Source organism: Centroberyx affinis, unplaced genomic scaffold (assembly GCF_046629955.1).
Source record: "Centroberyx affinis isolate AG114_WGS23_722 - 3 ecotype Tasmania unplaced genomic scaffold, CSIRO-AGI_Caff_v1 ptg006345l_1, whole genome shotgun sequence".
Lineage (NCBI taxonomy): Eukaryota > Metazoa > Chordata > Actinopteri > Beryciformes > Berycidae > Centroberyx > Centroberyx affinis.
This window is the reverse complement of record NW_027283223.1, coordinates 120,001-138,552: the sequence shown is the minus strand read 5'-3', so window position 1 is coordinate 138,552 and position 18,552 is coordinate 120,001. Positions and strand designations below refer to the sequence as shown.

At 38.9% G+C, this 18,552-nt stretch overlaps 2 protein-coding genes across 2 annotated transcripts in view; one reads left to right on the top strand and one right to left on the bottom strand.

Moving 5' to 3' along the window:
- Nucleotides 1–281: 281 nt before the first annotated feature.
- On the top strand, nt 282–7,015 carry LOC139638416 (tetraspanin-8-like). The gene is made up of 9 exons (XM_071512549.1): nt 282–362; nt 1,372–1,450; nt 1,892–1,995; nt 2,266–2,340; nt 2,558–2,665; nt 3,351–3,440; nt 3,682–3,741; nt 4,213–4,296; nt 6,091–7,015. The coding sequence occupies exons 1-9, from the start codon at nt 282–284 to the stop codon at nt 6,196–6,198; spliced, it is 789 nt and encodes a 262-aa protein (XP_071368650.1). The 3' UTR covers nt 6,199–7,015.
- A 422-nt stretch (nt 7,016–7,437) lies between these two features.
- LOC139638410 (tetraspanin-8-like) overlaps nt 7,438–18,552 on the bottom strand; it is an 11,281-nt gene continuing 166 nt past the window's right edge. Inside the window, exons 2-10 of the mRNA XM_071512540.1 lie at nt 18,471–18,552; nt 16,534–16,599; nt 14,405–14,521; nt 13,217–13,291; nt 12,481–12,576; nt 11,991–12,083; nt 11,583–11,654; nt 10,006–10,089; nt 7,438–9,277 (exon numbers count right to left, since the gene is read on the bottom strand). The exon at nt 18,471–18,552 is cut by the window's right edge and continues 5 nt beyond it. Coding sequence (XP_071368641.1) covers nt 9,143–9,277; nt 10,006–10,089; nt 11,583–11,654; nt 11,991–12,083; nt 12,481–12,576; nt 13,217–13,291; nt 14,405–14,521; nt 16,534–16,599; nt 18,471–18,552 — 820 coding nt within the window. The 3' untranslated portion in view covers nt 7,438–9,142. The remainder of the gene's footprint in view (nt 9,278–10,005; nt 10,090–11,582; nt 11,655–11,990; nt 12,084–12,480; nt 12,577–13,216; nt 13,292–14,404; nt 14,522–16,533; nt 16,600–18,470) is intronic.

Here is an 18,552-nt window from a genome sequence, read left to right as displayed (position 1 = left end):
AATCAGTAAGTCAAAAGTTTATGTTTTATCCATTGCTTTTACCATCAATTGTTGATATGACCGCCCACTCCCCCTAAACATGACTTTGCTTGGTCGTTCATGTGCGCTCAACCTGCAAGATTTCAAGATTTCCAACAGCACTTGAAGGCAGCACAAGCCCCACATCCAATGCAGCCCGGTGACGTACGGTGCGGACAAAATATACTGTAAACAGACTAGGGATATAGCCATAATAATCTATATGTGGAAAACAGCGTTTTAGCGCCTGGAAGAGCATCATCATGCAGCCGACCACGGTGATCGTGGTGGCGGATAAAACGAGTCTCAAACGGCCGTTTATCTTTTTGAATGCTGTGAATATGGTAGGTTAATTTCAGTGGGTTTCAATCTCTGCACTCTCAGCCATCTGTTATTTGCTGGCATTTTAGTTCGTTTATTCGTTTTACACATGTCTTTTAAATTGCACGTGTTATTTGTTTGGCCATAACTCACCATATAACCTAATAATTCAATTCCAAACAGGACTGTCAAGCTGTCTCTATTATGGGTGTCTGACATCCACTGACTGAATATTATGTTTTCCTGCTGTAGGCTATGTCATTTACGTAGAAAAATGCATCGAGTTGCTCTGCAGTCATGTCTTTCATTAAAATAAGTCTAATTTCTTTTTACACCCCGTTTTATGACAGACAATAGATTTTATTCCACGACACCAACGTGTCAACAATGTGTGGAAATACATCAAGGAGGTATATGGGGAGGAAAACCATTGGTAACTATCGAATTAACGCCCATACGAATTATAAATTCGTATTTACAAGGGAAAAACCATCCACTTCCCTCTTCAAATCACCTCGAATGAAAAATATCCGAGGGGTTATCTATTCATCTAATGTTCCTGTACGGACTTATATGTCTGTGCCAACTCAATTGCGAGTTCACAGTGACCTTATCGTACTTTATGGTATTTGTGTGTCTCCTATGGTATCACTATAATATTCCTAAAATATTCCTAAATGCTATATAAATTTATAGTTTTTCTGTGCTATTTCTACCTTCTTAATGATATGGGATTACTAGTTGTTTTTTGTAAGGGCGGCATGGCAAACATGAAGAGTTAGGTTCCAATATGGGATACTCTGATAATGATGATGATGATGATGATGATGATGGCACTTTTCAAAGGAAACTTAAGTCCTTGGTTGACAAAATAACATCTTTTCAGAATGAATTGAATGGCAAACTTAAGCTAATGATTTTTTTTTCTTAAATGGATGTATAGTGTTGTGGAAATGAACTCTTCATGATAAGTACTGTCTTAACTTTAAGTAGCTTGCAAACTAAACTAATTGTGTGTGCTTTTCCTTACAGGCCCTGTGCTTCTTCATGCTGGCGGTGACAGTATCTTCTCATAGATACCTCTTAGGGGGCACCAAAGTAAGACTGTCCTGTTCCTCTAACTGGATGACAGACGCGTCCCTTCCATTCCTGTAGCGTTGGCAGACTGGAGCTTTACTTACTCAAACATTTGTTAGAGAAATTTAGAATTTAGAAATTAGAAATTAAGCTTATACATGGGCTATAACAGTACCTTCAAAGAAAGAAGCAGTGGCTGGGATATTCAGGACAGTTTGGGTCAGTATGGCCTCCACCACAGCAGAGGCAGACAGTTTGGTCGATGGGCAGCGGGACGCCCTTGTGATTAGAGATACCGTCCTTCCACTGGAGAACCTGGGTTCGATCCCCCATGTTGACAAGCGTCATTATTTCAGTCTTCAGTGGTAGCCATTTTATCTTGACAACCCTGCTCTATGTCTGTGTTACTGTAAAATGTCTGTGTATTCCTTTAACACCAGTGTTGTTGTTCTCTCTCAGTTGGAAAAGTATGGAGTGTCTGGACTGGTATGCCTGTACATCCTGGGATTTGGCTGTCTGCTGCTCTCTGTGCTCGGTGTGTGTGGAGCCTGTAAGGAGAAAAGATGGTGCTTGATTTTGGTAAGATCTGCTGTGTTGTGTGTGTGTGTGTGTTTGTGTTACTGTGTGTATTCCTGTGTCTGTGGTTTGGGAGGAGCATGTGGAGAAAAAATGGCTGTGCATGAGTGCTGTAAGATTTGATACCTGTGCGTGTGTGTGTGTTTAGGGGGGCTTCAAAATAGGTCAATAATTTTTTATAAATTTATTTTCCACAAATCATTCTTCTCTTTCACTTTCGGTTGTATGTCTTTTTGTGTGTGTGTTTCCACGTGTGTGTGTGTGTGTGTGTAGTTTGCAGTTGGGATGGCAGCAGCCAGCCAAACAATGCTTGTTAAGACAGCACTAACATACCAACCTATTTACGAGGTAGGTCTACAGTTCTTGGTTGCTCTGCTTTTACACACAAATTGTGATCAAATTTTTATTTCATCTCATCTTCACTACATCTTCTACACCGATAAAACAGTCAAACACCACCAGATTAACCGAAAAACAAACAGAACAGATAACAAAAGACTATCCGTGTCTTAATATTTAATGCCCAATACAAATGCACTGTTCACTGTGATGTCTCTCTCCTCAGGCAGAAGTGGTGGACAGGGAGTCATCACTCAGGGAGTCAGCACTCAAGATGCCGTTAGGTGAAAACAGCCTGGTCAACCGAACCCTGCTGGAGCATATGCAAGCATATGTAAGCAGCTGTTATTCCTACGACTTCAGCTCTACCCCGGATACTCTTATCATACAGTTTTCCAATGCAGTGGAGAGAGAACTCAACTGCAATCTTGTATCATATTGTAGTTTGTTTTTCTCTCCCACACGCAATGAAATGGGCCGTGTCCATCAAACACGATGTCTCAGGTGATATCGGACACCTCTGGTCCCATTTTGACGAAACTTGGAGGAATGATGCATCTTCACACTGGGTTCTAGCATTTTAATTAGTCAGAGTTTTGGCCCTAACTCCGACACCATAGGTCCAATTGACATGAAACCTGCTATACAAATCCAGCTGTCCTTACAAATTACACTGATTGGCCTAGTCAGAGTACTAATAAAGGTCAACATTTCTAACTCAAATGTGAGGGATGATGCACTTTGTTCTGGCATTACAAAAAATACACAGATTGGCCTGATGGGGACGCTACGATTAAAGCTAAAAATTCCAAATTTTGAAAAGCCTTAACTGCTACACCATCGGTCCAATTTTGATAGAACCTGGAAGGATGATGCATCTTGTTAGTGACTGGCCCAAAGGGTCCCTGCATCATTTGTGGGGGATGACATGTTTACATGTTTTTGTATTGTATTATGTGTGTGTGTGTGTGTGTGTGTGTGTGTGTGTGTGTGTGTGTGTGTGTTGCCACTCTCCACAGTATAAGTGCTGTGGTCTTGTAGAAGGCTACAAAGACTGGGGCTCCTCCATCCCCGCTTCCTGTCTCTGTGAATACCCAGAAAGAAGATGTGTGAGTATTTCCACACATTAGAGTATAAATAGAATATAACCAGTAGAGATGACTCATCATTATTAATGTCCTTTAGTCAAGACAGGCTAAAAGGGAAATTGGAATTTTTTATGTTGATGGTGATGTTGAAGATCATGATGATATTCTTCTCTTTCTCATCTTATTAATGTAGAACATTTCTTTCGCCAGTTGAACTTAATTTTTGTCCTCTTATGTAATGAGAGATTGAACTCTTTACCAGGTTAGACTGCGGGGCAATTTCACCGTTGGGGCTCAAAAGAAGCAGCTCATTTATCAAGAGGTAAAGCATCTCAAGATTATTTCGAAAAATAAACAGGCAAACTGGTGGTGTAAACTGTGGTTTTCCTGCACATTTTCTCTCTTAATTTTTAAATTTAATCAGTGGGGACTGGGAGCGGGCCGGGGCAAAACAAATCTGCAAATAATTCTTAGCATTTGTTATAACCTTAGAGTTTAAGGTGGGTTAGGTTTGCCACATAGGACAACACAATCAGTGCCAGAGAGTTTTAACAATCACAAGTACGTATTTGAAACTCAATTTAGTAGTTGTAACTTCCCCGAAACAATCTTAATTGTCCTGATGCAGTAAACTCCACCCATCTGGAGCGTAAGGGTCAAAACAACAGTATCCAGATGGTAGAATAAAGTAGAATAAATAACAACATTCCTGTATCAAGGTTTTATCAGTTTTTATATCTAGATTTTTGTTGTTTATCAACTGTAAAATAACTAACAACACTTTTATTTACAGCCTTGCTTGCCACTCTATATGGCCTCAGTGAAACGTGCTTTCTCAATTGCGATCGGTTTCAAATTCGGAAGTGCAATGTTTTGGGTATGTGTCTTTGCATGTTTTTATATTTTACACATTTTTGTGTTTGGTAGACTGTACAACAGATACACGGGCAGAGGAGGGGCTAGGCAAAAACAAAACAAAAAGATTTTAACATCTCCACAGTTACCAGACATAAAGATACTGGTAGCATCTCTAGTGACAGCCGTACCCAAAACGTAACTGGCTTATGTGTATTTATGTTTTTTATTGCTTATTTATGAGATTGGGATGCCTACAGCAGCCATTAATCTGGGCTGGGAGAAAAACACAGTAACATTATTTTGCAGTTTTACATGTGTTTACACACCTACCAAATCCAGGCTACGGTCAAAATAGAGTAAAAATGAGCAGATAGATTTCTCTCAGTGGTGGCAGCTCTTAGTCCACATATCTCCTAAAGGACGTGGTTAACAATGACAAAAAATCTGTTTGTCTTGGTGACATTGGTGCAACTTGGACAGTTTCATAATACACGCTGGCACACAACAAGGCTTATCATGCAGTGCAGTTTCTGGATGATTTGAGGTAATCAGCAAGAACCTCCAACTTTACAATGCCATTAGAAAACAGTGTTTCAGACGTGTCAGTCCAAAATCTCCCGTAAATGTTCCATCGGCATCCCATCTAGTCATAGAGATGCATAGAGATGCGACAAACGTAATTATCATTCTGAGTGAAGACATAAAAGACACCCATCTCATCAAGAAAGAAATGCACTAAAATGATCACTAAAAATCACTGTTGGTAGTGAATCAGTTTCCTGGTTGTCCCCCACCAAAGGGGGGACATTGGATCGGTTTCCGTCCGTTCGTTCGTTCATCCGTTAGTCACACTGTAATGTTGACTTTGTGCCGCTAGGGGGTGGCATTGGTAATGAATGGGGACTCAGTGGTAAAGCAGGTCATACAGTTAAAGTTATCATACAATATGGGGGACAGTGAATGGGGACTCAGTGGTAAAGCAATACAGTTAAAGTTATCATAGGTAACATAATAGTCTACACACGCTTCACACTTGGAGACATCAGACTGGGTTGATGTGTTGAAGTTGAGAGTCAATGGAGAATTTTTGGGCAAATCTCTAACCACAAGACACTGTAGTTACAGTTGTTGGACTGTTGTACTGTCATTGCACTCATCACTGCACTACCACTGTGCCGTCAGTGTTGACTACTTATATCATATTACCACTTACCTACTGTGCAATACCATATATCACTTATCATTTAGCATTTATATTATTCATAACACTCACACTGTTGTATGTTATATTGTATATTGTATTCTAAATTGTATTGTAGTGTACATTGTCTAATGTACGGATTGTATTTATTGAATATTGTAGTTCTTATATTTTGTACTGTATTGAGTAAAAACAGGACAATAACAGTTACTACATTTCAAGATATAACTTGTAAGCCTAATTCTGAGGAGAGTAGGCAACAGAAATATATGGTCAATCTGTCCTTTCATTGTCCCATACGAAAATGCTTGTACAATTTCACTCATATTTCAAGTACACTCAGCAATCACTGACTGACCCAAGGGTGGAACTACATCACTGGTGGGGGACAACATGTTTACTATTTGCTTGTTCCACATTGGGATGTTGTTGTTTTTTTTATATTAAGGGAGAGTACACAGTATTTGAACACAGGCTTAAGGTTGAACACAGAGTAGGGGTTGAGACGGGATTTGATCCTAGGTCAGCATGTGGTTTGGGTCTTAACCTTTACACCATCACTGCGCACCACAGTAGGCTTGTAAACTTTAACTCTTGTGTTTCTGTTCCCAGGTGGTTTTACTTGTTTTGAGCATCAAGCTGATGGTCCAGATAAAGAGGAAAAAGGAGTTCCTGGCTCTTCTTCAAACTCACAAATACTGTGTTCCTGGCACCTCATAGTCACTGAGTACAGTTTCATACACGTTATTCATTTGATATTAATAGGGATACTCAACTGCACCTTGTTTGAGTTGGCACACGTGAACGCAATATGCTGTCTACCATAACCTGGATAATATGTGATATAGCAACACATTGCTATTAACACGTGTTATCGCACATAGATCTGTTGCAAATGCCTAATTTTTTGTCCCTGTGCCTGCAGCGACTGTCATGGGTGAATTAGGCCGATCAGGCGAGAAGAGGGAATGAGTCACAGGGCTTAAAGTGATACCAGAATGTCTTGATTTAAAAGGGCCTTGTCATGCACACTATATATATCTTTGCAACCACATCACCCCATTCAATTCTGAGCTTTCCTCAAAGCACTTTCAGCAAGTGACATACGATCGTCTTCACTCCTCACAGTGAAAATGAGGTTTACGTGTGCAGTGGGGAATCACAAATCCAATATATGTTACACTTGTTTTGCCTTGAAAACAAATTATTTGCTTTCAAGGTTTGGAGAATTTCAAATTGCCGGGGAAGCTTTTTCAGAAGTCCTTTTTTGTAGGAAAATGGATCAATATCCTTGCAAAAATCCTGGCTGTTAGGGCCCATACCACTATTACCAACCAGGCAAATGCCATATCACTTCCAGTATGACTTGTTGCATGAGCTGTCTGCAGTCGTAATGGCACTGTGAGTAATATACACTGCTTCTAAAGGGATTTAATCTGAAACAAAACATCTTCTGTCTACTTGTGCACTTTAACCATTAATTACAAATATAATAGGCTCTTCCAAATTATTGTATTTTTTTTGTTTTCTCTCCTAAAGTCAGTATGTTTTTTTTTATTTTATTTATGGAATGAATTTATGTACTGTTTTATAATCAGCTATCAATAAAAAAAGAAAACGTTATTCTTGTCTCCTGATTCTGTCTTTTATTGTTTATTTCGGTCTAGTTTCTTAGAATTTAAAATCTATGCTGAAATGTGTTCACAGCAGCTAATTTAGGTCTGTGTTTATCTTCATAGCTGTGTCCCTAGTGTCCCTTGTTAACAACTCATGATGTGATTATATGTACAAATGACAGGGGGAATCGTTCTGCTGTTTTCAGGCTGACAGTCCCTTCCTGTTTTGGCTTCTTGTTTTGGCTTACTACAATGTATTTACTCAGATGTTCGATTACAAAATTGTCCTGACCTTTACCTTTTGTAGTGTGTACAAATGACTTGTCAAACCAATGAAAATGAATACAATACATCACTCTTTTTATTACATACAATAAAAAGTCTCAATGGCAACTCATAACTCTGTCTTTACAAATCCAAACCAGGAAACAAATTTTTAAAAAAAAGTCAGTATAAACACTGTATTTGGCAGTCAGCGAGACAAACATGTTATGTTTCATGTGAGTTATGTTTTATGATGTATGTAACTGTGGGGAGCGGGGGCGGGATCAAGCTCTGGTTGGGAGGCGGAGAGAGCAAGGAGCGGCACCTGAACCCCATTAACCCTCTCCTATATATATAGTATATTCCCCTTGATTTAAGAGAGGCTGGAAGCTGTGGCACTGCAATGCCAGTGAACATGAGAAATGCTTTGTAGGAATTTGTTTTTTTTGGCAGTTGCACCCAAAGGGGCTATAAAAGACATTGGCTGCAAAATCCCTGTTTGTCTGTGTGCCTGTTCCTTTTCCTTTTCCTTGCTACAATACTATCAACAGTTGATCCTGGAAATAGCGGGTGTCATGCCACTCTACATCTGCATACACAGCAATGGCACCACATTAGAAAAAATATTTACGGACTCAGGCTGTTTCATCAATCTAAAGGCAAACAAAAAGTTGAAAGTATAAAAAAAAAATAGTTACCATAAAATTTGAATATGACGCAGTAATGGCCTTGGCCATTTATTATTTCAGAAAGCTAAAAAATTTTTTAAAAAAATCAATCATGACACAATCATGACATTCTTAATAGACCTGCAATACATCCATATAACGTAAATATTTTTACAGTCACATCTTCAGTGCTTTTTTTTAAAATGACTTCTCCATAAACCATCTTATTAAAATGACAGTCCATTTCCACAATTTAAGCCTTAATTTACTGTTCACTGCTTACATGTGTAATCTTACAATCTGGGACCAAAATGCCACTGGAAAATTGAAATTTTGTTATTGGTTGCCACACTTCATGTCAATTAACAATCCATTTAATTGAACAGTTTGGAGCCCAATGAACACAGTGGAGACTACTGTACTAGGATCAACCCACCCTTCTGGCACTCCAGGCAGGGTGAAACAAACACCCCCAGTGAGTGAAGTGACTTTTATGTATTTGACGTGATTTCTACTATGTTGTAACTGGACTGAAGATGTAATATGCGTTTATGTATCTTAGGTTTTATCATTTTCCTTGAGTATCACACTTTAGAAGCTCTGCTTTAGAAAATAAAATAAAAACAAAATATACATTTCTATTTTGCTGTGTCCTGCCAGTATGTGTTGTCTCTGACAAATTGCATAACTAAGAATTTTGCCAGTCAGACGAAAAACATATATCTGCATAAAGTAGGTTTTTCAGAAACAAAGAATCATCCCATGCAGATGTGATGATCTTGCATTTTTGAAATTGAATCATGGATTTTAACAGGTTTCAAGGGCCAAGATGGCATGAAACTCACTCATCACATAAATGACTGTATTAACTTTCAATTTAAGAAAGAAAAAAAACACAGTCACGTTTTATGCGACTGCAGCAATATGCAACTTGTTGGAGGCAACATGCACTGTTTAAGAGACTACTAACTGTAAACTGTGTTGAAGTGACTATACTCTGCTGTACACCAGCACCTTTAATACCTCCCCACATTACTCTTGTATCCATCCTATAATTTTGGCTAAATATGCTGCAATAATGACCTTGGCTATTTTGAAGAGCGAAAAAAATCAACCTCAGGCGTTTTCGGCAGCGTCTGTGAGAGTGGTGTAGTTCCCTGCTTTAGCCTCTGGACTGTAGACCACTGGAGGGACATCGACCCTCCGCCTCAGCTGACACACGATGCCGACACACAGGCCTGCTGACAGCATCTGGAGGGGAGAGAGAGGGGAGAGAGAGAGAGAGGGAGAGAGCACACATGGAAAGGATGACATGTTACACTGACTTGAACCACAGATAACAGAAATCCGTGGAAAAATAAATAGAGCAGACAAAGATAAAACAACACATAAGAGATATATTCTAAATTATACTCAGCTTGAGAAACAGATAAGACAAAAGACTAACATGTGTGAGTTACTGGTAATAAAGGCTTTGAAAAGAAGTGGTTCACTCAGAGGGAAACAACACCTCCTACTTCTGGTGGGGGATGACCATTCTGGGACCTAAAGGCCACAGGTTTGATGCACCACGCAGCAGCCATCTGTTCTGCCAAAGCATCCTTGAGCAAGACACTGAACCCCTGCCTGCTCGCTCTGGACAAACAGTGTCAACGAAAGACCCAAAATGTAAATGATGGAGAAGAAAATGTTTGGGCTGCCCAGTATGTCATTTTCCTAACTCAAACCCAGTGGCTATGCAGGGAAGCCCGAATCTGCCTTTGGAGGGTGAGAGAGACTATGGCATGATGATTTATCGAGGAGCCAATTTAAATGGCATGTTGCATAGACTTGTGAACTCCAGTGTAAGAGCGCACATTGGAAAAAAAAACCCATCAGTGTGGAGACAGCAGGGGGAAAGAGGGAGAGGGTGAAGAAAGAATGAGTAAGATACAGAAGATAAACAGGCAGGCAGATAAACAGATAGAGACAGTACATACCCAGAGTACTGTCAGTCCGACCAGCATTGCTATTATGAAATTTATGGCCGTATGGACATGGGAGATCAAGATTGGAAGGCATGGCTGAAACAGAAGAGCAGATCAGTCAATGCATAACTGAAGACTGCACTAACGATGAAAAGACAAAACAAAACATAATTTTCAACACACATGTCTAGTTAGGGGCGACGCATCTCATTTTACTTTTAATTGCAGCATCTTTGCTTCTTAAAGAGGGTACGTTTTCTCAAAGAGGGTACGAATGGAGGAGAGTCAACAGGGATTAGGAGTGTTTTGTAGTTCTGTTTGTGGTTCAGAAAACAACAGCAGCTCTAGCAGATGATCTCCAGAAGAAAAGAACCCGTTTTACAAGAGAATACTATAGATGCTCATAATGCTGTACACACCAAGTCAGAAATCACCTCACCTCTTACCCTCTTGGGCTGTCAGCATGTGTTGTTATTAGTTGCTATAGAGTTAACTGATAATCTGACAGCAGAGGAATGCACCCAACCCACCCAACCAGACGGATCACGGACGGACGCCAAGCACAAGAACGTAAGCTCCTGCAATCTAACACTCTCCTACAGTCACACGCCTCTTTAGCTTCGGCTGCCCAGTTGTTTTTATAAGTCTCTTGGGGTGTCTCACCTGTAAAGCATTTTATTTGCGCATATGCACGAATAAACTAAACTAAAACTATAAAATCTCCTCCTACCAAAAATCCCAAAAGCCCCAAAATCCACAGTATCAGTCCTAGTTCCTTACCAAACCTCTTTTTCCATTCCCTTATAAATAAATCTTCAGTTCATTCAAGTGTTATCCTTCCACATGAGCACTAATGAAAATGCCCATTCATATATGTTTTACATATGCTTCTATTGTTGCTAGTATTATTAAACCATAAATGTAAATACACTGTTCTGATCTGATGTGTATTACAATATACTGTATGTATGTCAAAATATTGCGAATGGCTAAAACTGAGTATTTAAGGACTGTATATTTTTGTAATATGTTTGAACACATATCCACAAATATGTTTACTCTCCGCTCACAACTCAGTACCAACACAACAGGATACCCATCTCACAGCACTTCACAGGAACTGCTTGTGTGCTTCCTAAAACGCAGTGGTTTCCTGGGCAGATTCTGTGGGGCACACACCCAAATGTCAGCAGAGGCAGACACCCGACAAAATGTCGTAATACGTCTGCGATTATCAGTTTTGGTTCCTAGTTTCCTTAACCGTTTTAACCATCTTAACAAGTCTTATGGCAAGATCAGTTGTGAACTTTGTCTTATTTGAATATGTCGAAATGATGCATTGGCTTTATTTTAAGAGCTGTAGTCTAAAACGCTGTGCAACCTTTTGTTAAAAAATAAAACAAAACTTATCATCAATTGTTTTAATTTGGTGCTATGAATTATGTTTTAGAATGAGGTGTCACTTTTTCCAAAATGGAGGTAATCTCATTATGAAATTCAGCTCTTGTACTGTAAGTAAGACAACAAAACAACAAGAATAACAAAATATTTGCTGAACATTTAGAATTATAATGTTTGCTTTTTCTTACCTCTTTATAAATCCTAATAAGCGTGTCATCGACGCCCTCTTCGGCTAGACTGCTATTCTTAGGAGCTGCCACCTGCAACAGACATGGGCATGAATTAATAGTTGAATGGATGAGTTAATGAATGAATAATAAATTAAATGATGTATAAAAGAAAGAAAGAAAGAAAGAAAGAAAGACAGACAAATCATTTCAAACTTAACAAAGAAACAGATGACATTCAGATTGAAGATGGTAAAACTGACAGGAGTGGGACTTTCTCTGATAGGTGCTACACTCAGTCAACTCAGTTTTCCTTGCCAATTTACTACCCAAGAAACGTATGTCCCAAATTTTGACAAAAGCTGCAGCAAAATACTGCAATAATTCCCCCAAAAAACTCACAGAGAGTACGTTGTCTTTGATACTCACACATGCATTAATGGCGTCCTCGGTGCAGACACAGGAGTCGGGGATGTCGTAGCCCCAGTCCTGGTAGCCCTGCTCCAGTCCACAGCACTCTAACTGAGAGGGAAGACAGAAGAGGACATTATAAAATATTGAGACTAGAGACACCATCATATGGAGGTCCAGTAGAGAATTGGCTGGGTGCAAATGATGGCCAAATATACAACAACCCAACCAACAACTTGGCAAGAAAAAGAGCTTGTTGTGGTGTGGGTGCAGGTCAGTTCAGTAATGTAATAAGTAAAGGTGACTATAGTCTGATAAGGTAGATTTGTTTCCAAATTAGATTATTATGACACAGAAAACTGTTTTGTCTTTAGCCTTGAATACATGAGATGTATGCCATTATGTGTAAAATAGTGAATCAATCAGAGAAACACACATGCACATGCACATGCACACACACACACACACACACACACACACACCACCACCACCACACAAGGTTACCTACATTGGCCTGCATGTTATAGAGGCCAACTTTATCAGATTCGCTAGCTTCACTCAGGGGCAGCATGACCAGGTGTTCCCGCCTCACCTCCTCACCTGCCTGCAAACAAAACAACATTTGATAAATATTTGAATTAAGTCGCACGATACATTTAAAAAAAATGTAGAAATATAGCGCTATTAAAAGGATATTTAATGTTTATAAGAAGCACGTCTGATTCACTAACTTGGGAGTCCATTCATTCCAACCAAATAGCAGCCATGTTTTTGTTATTGAGATATTGGAAGCAGAAATCATTAGCATTTGATGACAAAAACTAGCGCAAGTCAAATTATGTCTTGAAAGAAATCTTAGCAATCCTTCTGTCTAGTATTGTTAAACGGTTTGGAACCTGTAAGGTGCTACAATACATTTTTCAGGATGTTTTTAGCTCTATTCACAGAATGCTTGCTTACAAACACCAGCAATCTGCTTCCATTATCTCGAAAGACCATTTGCAAGTGCTTTATGATTGGGTTGAAAGGACTCCCAGATCTTGAACTTTTCCTTTAACATGACAAAAATGGCATGACCGAAATAGATCACCATGAATGCAGTTTTTACTTCACTAAATGTCTCAGAGAGGGAAGCTGAATTGAGCTACTGCCAAAGAATTATCACCTTGCATCCCTGTTTCCCTGATGCTAGTTCAGTTGCACAATTTAGATGGACTATACCTTTAATAGTCAACTGTTTGTACCTCATTTCGTGCAGGAAGTGCTTTCATGAGCTCCACAAACATGGTCAGACTGGTCAGGGCCATTCCAACTGTGAACTATAACACACACACACACACACACACGCACACAGAGAGAGCGAGAGAGAGAGAGAGAGAGAGAGAGAGAGAGAGAGAAACAAGCATGCAGGCACAAATATGCATCAATTTCTGAGAAAGATGTAGGCATTTTACAATCAGCCATACAGTTCACTATTGTTTAGAGAAAAACTACACAAACACAAACACACACACACACACACACACACACACACACATACACACACAGAACTTCAGCAATGTCAGATAAAAACGATGCCAAGTTTACGATTCTGTTTTTTTGAGATTACACACACACACACACACACACACACATACACACATGGAACTTCAGCAATGTCAGATAAAAACGATGCCAAGTTTACAATTCTGTTTTTTTGAGATTACACACATACACACATAAAGGAAGCAGAATTACTCAGATAGACTCTATGTGGATGAGCACACTAACTTGAGTGTAACACTAAAAAATATCATCCAATAAAAAATACATATATATATATATATATATATATATATTTCTCCTTTGAATAACTGAAGATATATATACATATATATACATATATATATATACATATATCTTCAGTTATTCAAAGGAGAAATCATTGGTTGGTTCAGCTACAACACAAGAACCAACATCCAAGGTTCACTTGGCAAATGTTTCATTCCAAAATGCTATATATCAGTTTTCAAGATACCAAAGCTTCATTAATATTTTGAATATATAGATGAATACATACAAATAGCTGATAACATTAACAATAACCCATAATGTTTGTATCTCAGCTGAACTGCCTGGTTAAATAAAGATTAAATAAAAAACACAAAAACTGCATTCAATCACAAATATGAATGATATTACCATGGATCAAAATCGTTAAAAAGGCAGATGATTCAGTCTGTGTTAACACTTTGTGAACAATACACTTAGGTTACCTACTATCTGTGTACAATTTGTGTAGCACTCTCTGTTTTTCTTCTTTGTTCTAAGTACCAAGATTTCTTTTAATTTTCTACTACCAATTATTTTGTAGGTGCCCCAATTGTCTTCCAACAGGTGAAGGAATAAGAGCAGAGGAGAAGAGGCAGGAAGGTTTTCATTTTGACACTCACCACTATCAGCGCCCAGTTCTTTTCTTTGGAGGCGCCATACACACCAATGATGGACAGGAGCAGAGTTATGATGCCGAGAGCATACAGGAGACTTATTCCTGGGAGAAGCTCATCTATCTGGGGAGGAAACAAACAGACAATCAGGTCAGCAGGCTGGAGGTCAGCAGGGTGCTGAAGTGATTAGTGAGACCGCTCTTCAGCCAGACCCAGGTTCAAGCATCCGGCCTGCTGAAGAGTCATCGAGCAAAACACTGAATCTCTATCAGCTCCAGCAGTGCTGCTCTGTAGCTGACACTGACCTTTGACCTCCCTGTGTAGTGAGGCAAGTGAAAAGAGAATTCCCCTACAGGGATCAATAAAGCGTCACATGTTAAACATTCCATATAAACCGGGTGTCTTGGTGGTTAGAGAGAGCCGAAGCCTTGTGATGACAGAAGAAGTTACAACGCTTCCACTAGGCCTACTTCAAGCCTGTGGGGATGTGGAACTATTTTAAGCATGAGAGGTCTGGGACTATTTTAAGCCTAAATGATTAAGCGTTTAGTTCCTGCATCTTAAGGCTAAGTCACACCAGACAATTTTTCAGTGGATTGCAACTGGACCAATACAACATTTAAACTTTTTCACCAAACAGTAGCCTATTATTCCAAAACTGTTCTCATTGGTTGGATTTATATTTGAAGAATATATCATTTGAAGACACCTCTGCTTGACACCTCTGCTTATAATTTGCTATTTTTTTCATATAGATATTTGAATTATGCTACTGTCTATGCCAATTAGTATAACACAATAGTGAGTAAACCTATAGCCAGTTCATGAAAGTTTTTGCATTTACTACATTTCAGTGTCAAGTAGGTCTTTCTAGGGAAAAACCCTGCGGTACACAGCAGGTTTTATGTTGAAATCAGCAACAACAGAAGTTTGGATAAATAGAAGAAGTGGGCAGTTAGCATGAGGAGTGATAGTCAGCATGACGTAGAAAAGGCCGATATCTACAGAAACTCAAACTTCATCAGCAGAAAATCCAAAGACAAAGACGTCACAGTACTGGACACACTGTTTGACTGATTTCTGGGAAGTGTAGTGCAAAAACACCACAGTGATGAGCGCTCCAAAGATGTTGCCAAAAAGCAAAACAAAAAAAACAAGAATCTCACAGATTACCACTTTAAAGTCGAGATGAAATGAAAAATGCATTTTTAACCCTTTTAGATCACATCCCCGGTCATATTGTGCACCTATTTAACAATATATGCCAAAAAAAATACAAAAAATCTATTTCTTTGTATTCTTATATCAAAATCCAATCATGTTTTCTTCCTGTAAAACAAAATATGTCGTGTGCTTACGTAAGCATGACCCAACCAATTTCAACCAATAATATCATGACATCCACCCATCAATCATTCTTCAACCTCTAGCTAGCCACACCGGTCATATAAAACCGCACTTCACCGTTTCTGGGTCGTAGCTGACAGAGCAATATGGAGAGAGATAGAAAGAGATGTGTGTTTAGATATCAGTGGGCAAAAACTTTGTTTTCATTTCCAAAACAATGTCGCTGAGGTCTAATTCACTCATCTTTCCCTTGTCCTCCTCCTGATCTAACAACAGGTGAGGGAGGTGTGTGTGGAGCCAACAGTCCTCTGTAGCTCCGTTTCTCTCTGTAGCTCCTTATCGCGCTAAACTCTAAGCCCCGCCCACTGTTTAGCGGTCCAATCAAATGTGAAGGATTTGATTTAAATCCCTCTTGTAACTGTACACCGCTCAAATATTCCGTTTCACTGGGAAATACGTCACAGGACAGAAGCTAAAGACGCTCTAACTTCCGTTTCAGTGGGACTTTAAGGGTTAGCATTAAAGTTATGAATCATTTTTGCTGGATGGAATATAGCATAGAATAGCATAGGATAGATAGATAGATAGATAGATAGATAGATAGATAGATAGATAGATAGATAGATAGATAGATAGATAGATAGATAGATAGATAGATAGATAGATAGATCGATCGATCGATCGATCGATCGATAGATAGATAGATAGATAGATAGATAGATAGATAGATAGATCGATAGATAGATAGATAGAGCTGCCTAGTTTTGTTTATTGAGTGTGTGTGTTACCTCCTCAGCCTCGTAGAAGTATCCATGGCCAAACAGAGTGGCTGCCAACAGCAGGGCACTGATGGTCTGCAACAACAACACATTGCATCATACATACTGGTCTGGTTTCGTAAATACATTATAAAGCCCCACTCTGTAATCCAAATGTAAACCAGAGAGCAGCCTCACCACCGAACATCAAAATGTCAAAATTTTGTTTTGTACTGCTTGAATTGATTGTGAACGCTCTTGATACAAGGAATGAGAATGTGTGACTGCTAAATAAGAATAATTAATGTATTGTGGAGGTGTGTTTGCATTGCATGATGCTTATCAATGGCATTATGGGCATCATTGCTGTATTAACCTATTAGTTGTCATTTTCTGCTCATTAAACTGCAGTTATCTTTCTTCAACTAAGGATGACTTCATGTACTCCATTTATTCTGTTTGACTATCAATGTCAGTTAGCAGGCGATCAACAAGATCCTGACATCTGCTGAGAAGAGTAACCATTACACTGTAGGCCAGTCTCAACACAAGCTTTGAGTGTAATGGTCTCCTCAGAAACTACGACGTCTTTCTCAGCTGCGAGGCCTCTGGGCCAAATCATGAGTAATCGCGTGAGCGGTGCAGCCTACACTGCACCTGCAGAGCCAAACTACATTAGACAAATCCGCCCATAATACATTAAACAGCCTGGAAACACCAGAGACCGAGATGGCGCCAAAAAACCTCCCAGACCAACAAGACCGGTTACGGGAAACAAGCAGGGGCAGAGAAACAGCAAAACAACATGTTGCCTAGTCGACTTTGCAGCTGTGTGATGATGAAGAGGAGGAGGATGATCATGATATAGTTTTTACATCCATATTTACATATTGATCATTTCTACTTCTCCTGTTCTTGTGCAGCTTCATGATGTTGATTATCTTGTTTCTGTCTTTTCAATGTCCCTGAACTGTTTTTAATCATGTTTATAAAGCACTTTGAGTTACACTTTGAGTTGAAATGTGCTAAATAAATGAAATTTGATTCGATTCAATAGTAATCGTGGAATATATTTTAGAAGGATACAAATATCACAGCAACACTTGATATATAGTAGTAGGAAAATGACAAGAATACTATCACATCATAGGAGATTCCAAGATTCCAAAGCAGAATAATAAACACACTATATTGATTAAGTCCAAATAGGATTATAGCGATTTTTGTTTAGGTTTGAACGCATAGGGATAGAGATATACTGTTATTTAGTGTTATTTACTATCCTTGATTTGCCCTTAGTTATTGTGTTGTTTACAGCGATGTCATATGCGTATGTTCGTCCTGTCCTGTTTGTTTTCCTCTCCTACTTTCCTCCACTGGGGGTTCACTTTCACACAAGTCCGCACTGTAAAAAATCTCCGTCTGAGCAAATTATTTAGCCACAGATTCAGTCATGAAGTCAAAATTTCCCCTAAAACAAGTTGAAAATTATGCCAGTAAGTAATAGGTTGAGATAATTCCACTAGTTTCCAATACAAATGTCAATATCATGGAGCAAGGCAGAATACGGCAGATCAGTAGCCTCAAAGAATCAGTATCAAAGAAATCTCGGTTGAATTTAACACAATTATAGAATGTAGGCTATTATTTATAATTATCGAATACCGAATACTCCCACACCCCACTGGCAGATTTATTTTACAGTTTATAGAAATATAATACTGGCTCAATACTGGATTAAATAACCTGTTAACACATATATTTTTTTTACAGTGTGGATGAAATATGAGTCCAACACGCGACAAAACATAAGGGAATAACATATTCCAACATAAACATGTATTTACAGAGTCTATTCAGTGCTTTTACTTTGATTTGACTCTGTTAGAGAAACATATCAGCTCAGTTTTCGGGGTTTTTTTAACGCAGGTTTTTCTCTTCACCCCCATAGGAAGAAAAGCACTTACCCCGATCAAACTCGCCAAGATAATGTAACCTCTTTTCAAACAAGCGTTCACTTTCCCATGTTTTTTCTTTTCTTTTCTTTCT

What these genes read in the sequence shown, in the direction of transcription:
- LOC139638416 (XM_071512549.1), top strand. Translation starts at nt 282, where the DNA reads ATGCAGCCGACCACGGTGATCGTGGTGGCGGATAAAACGAGTCTCAAA. An exon ending in AAAGATGGTGCTTGATTTTG is followed by an intron (nt 1,996 to 2,265) that starts GTAAGATCTGCT and finishes GTGTGTGTGTAG; the next exon opens with TTTGCAGTTGGGATGGCAGC. An exon ending in CATACCAACCTATTTACGAG is followed by an intron (nt 2,341 to 2,557) that starts GTAGGTCTACAG and finishes CTCTCTCCTCAG; the next exon opens with GCAGAAGTGGTGGACAGGGA.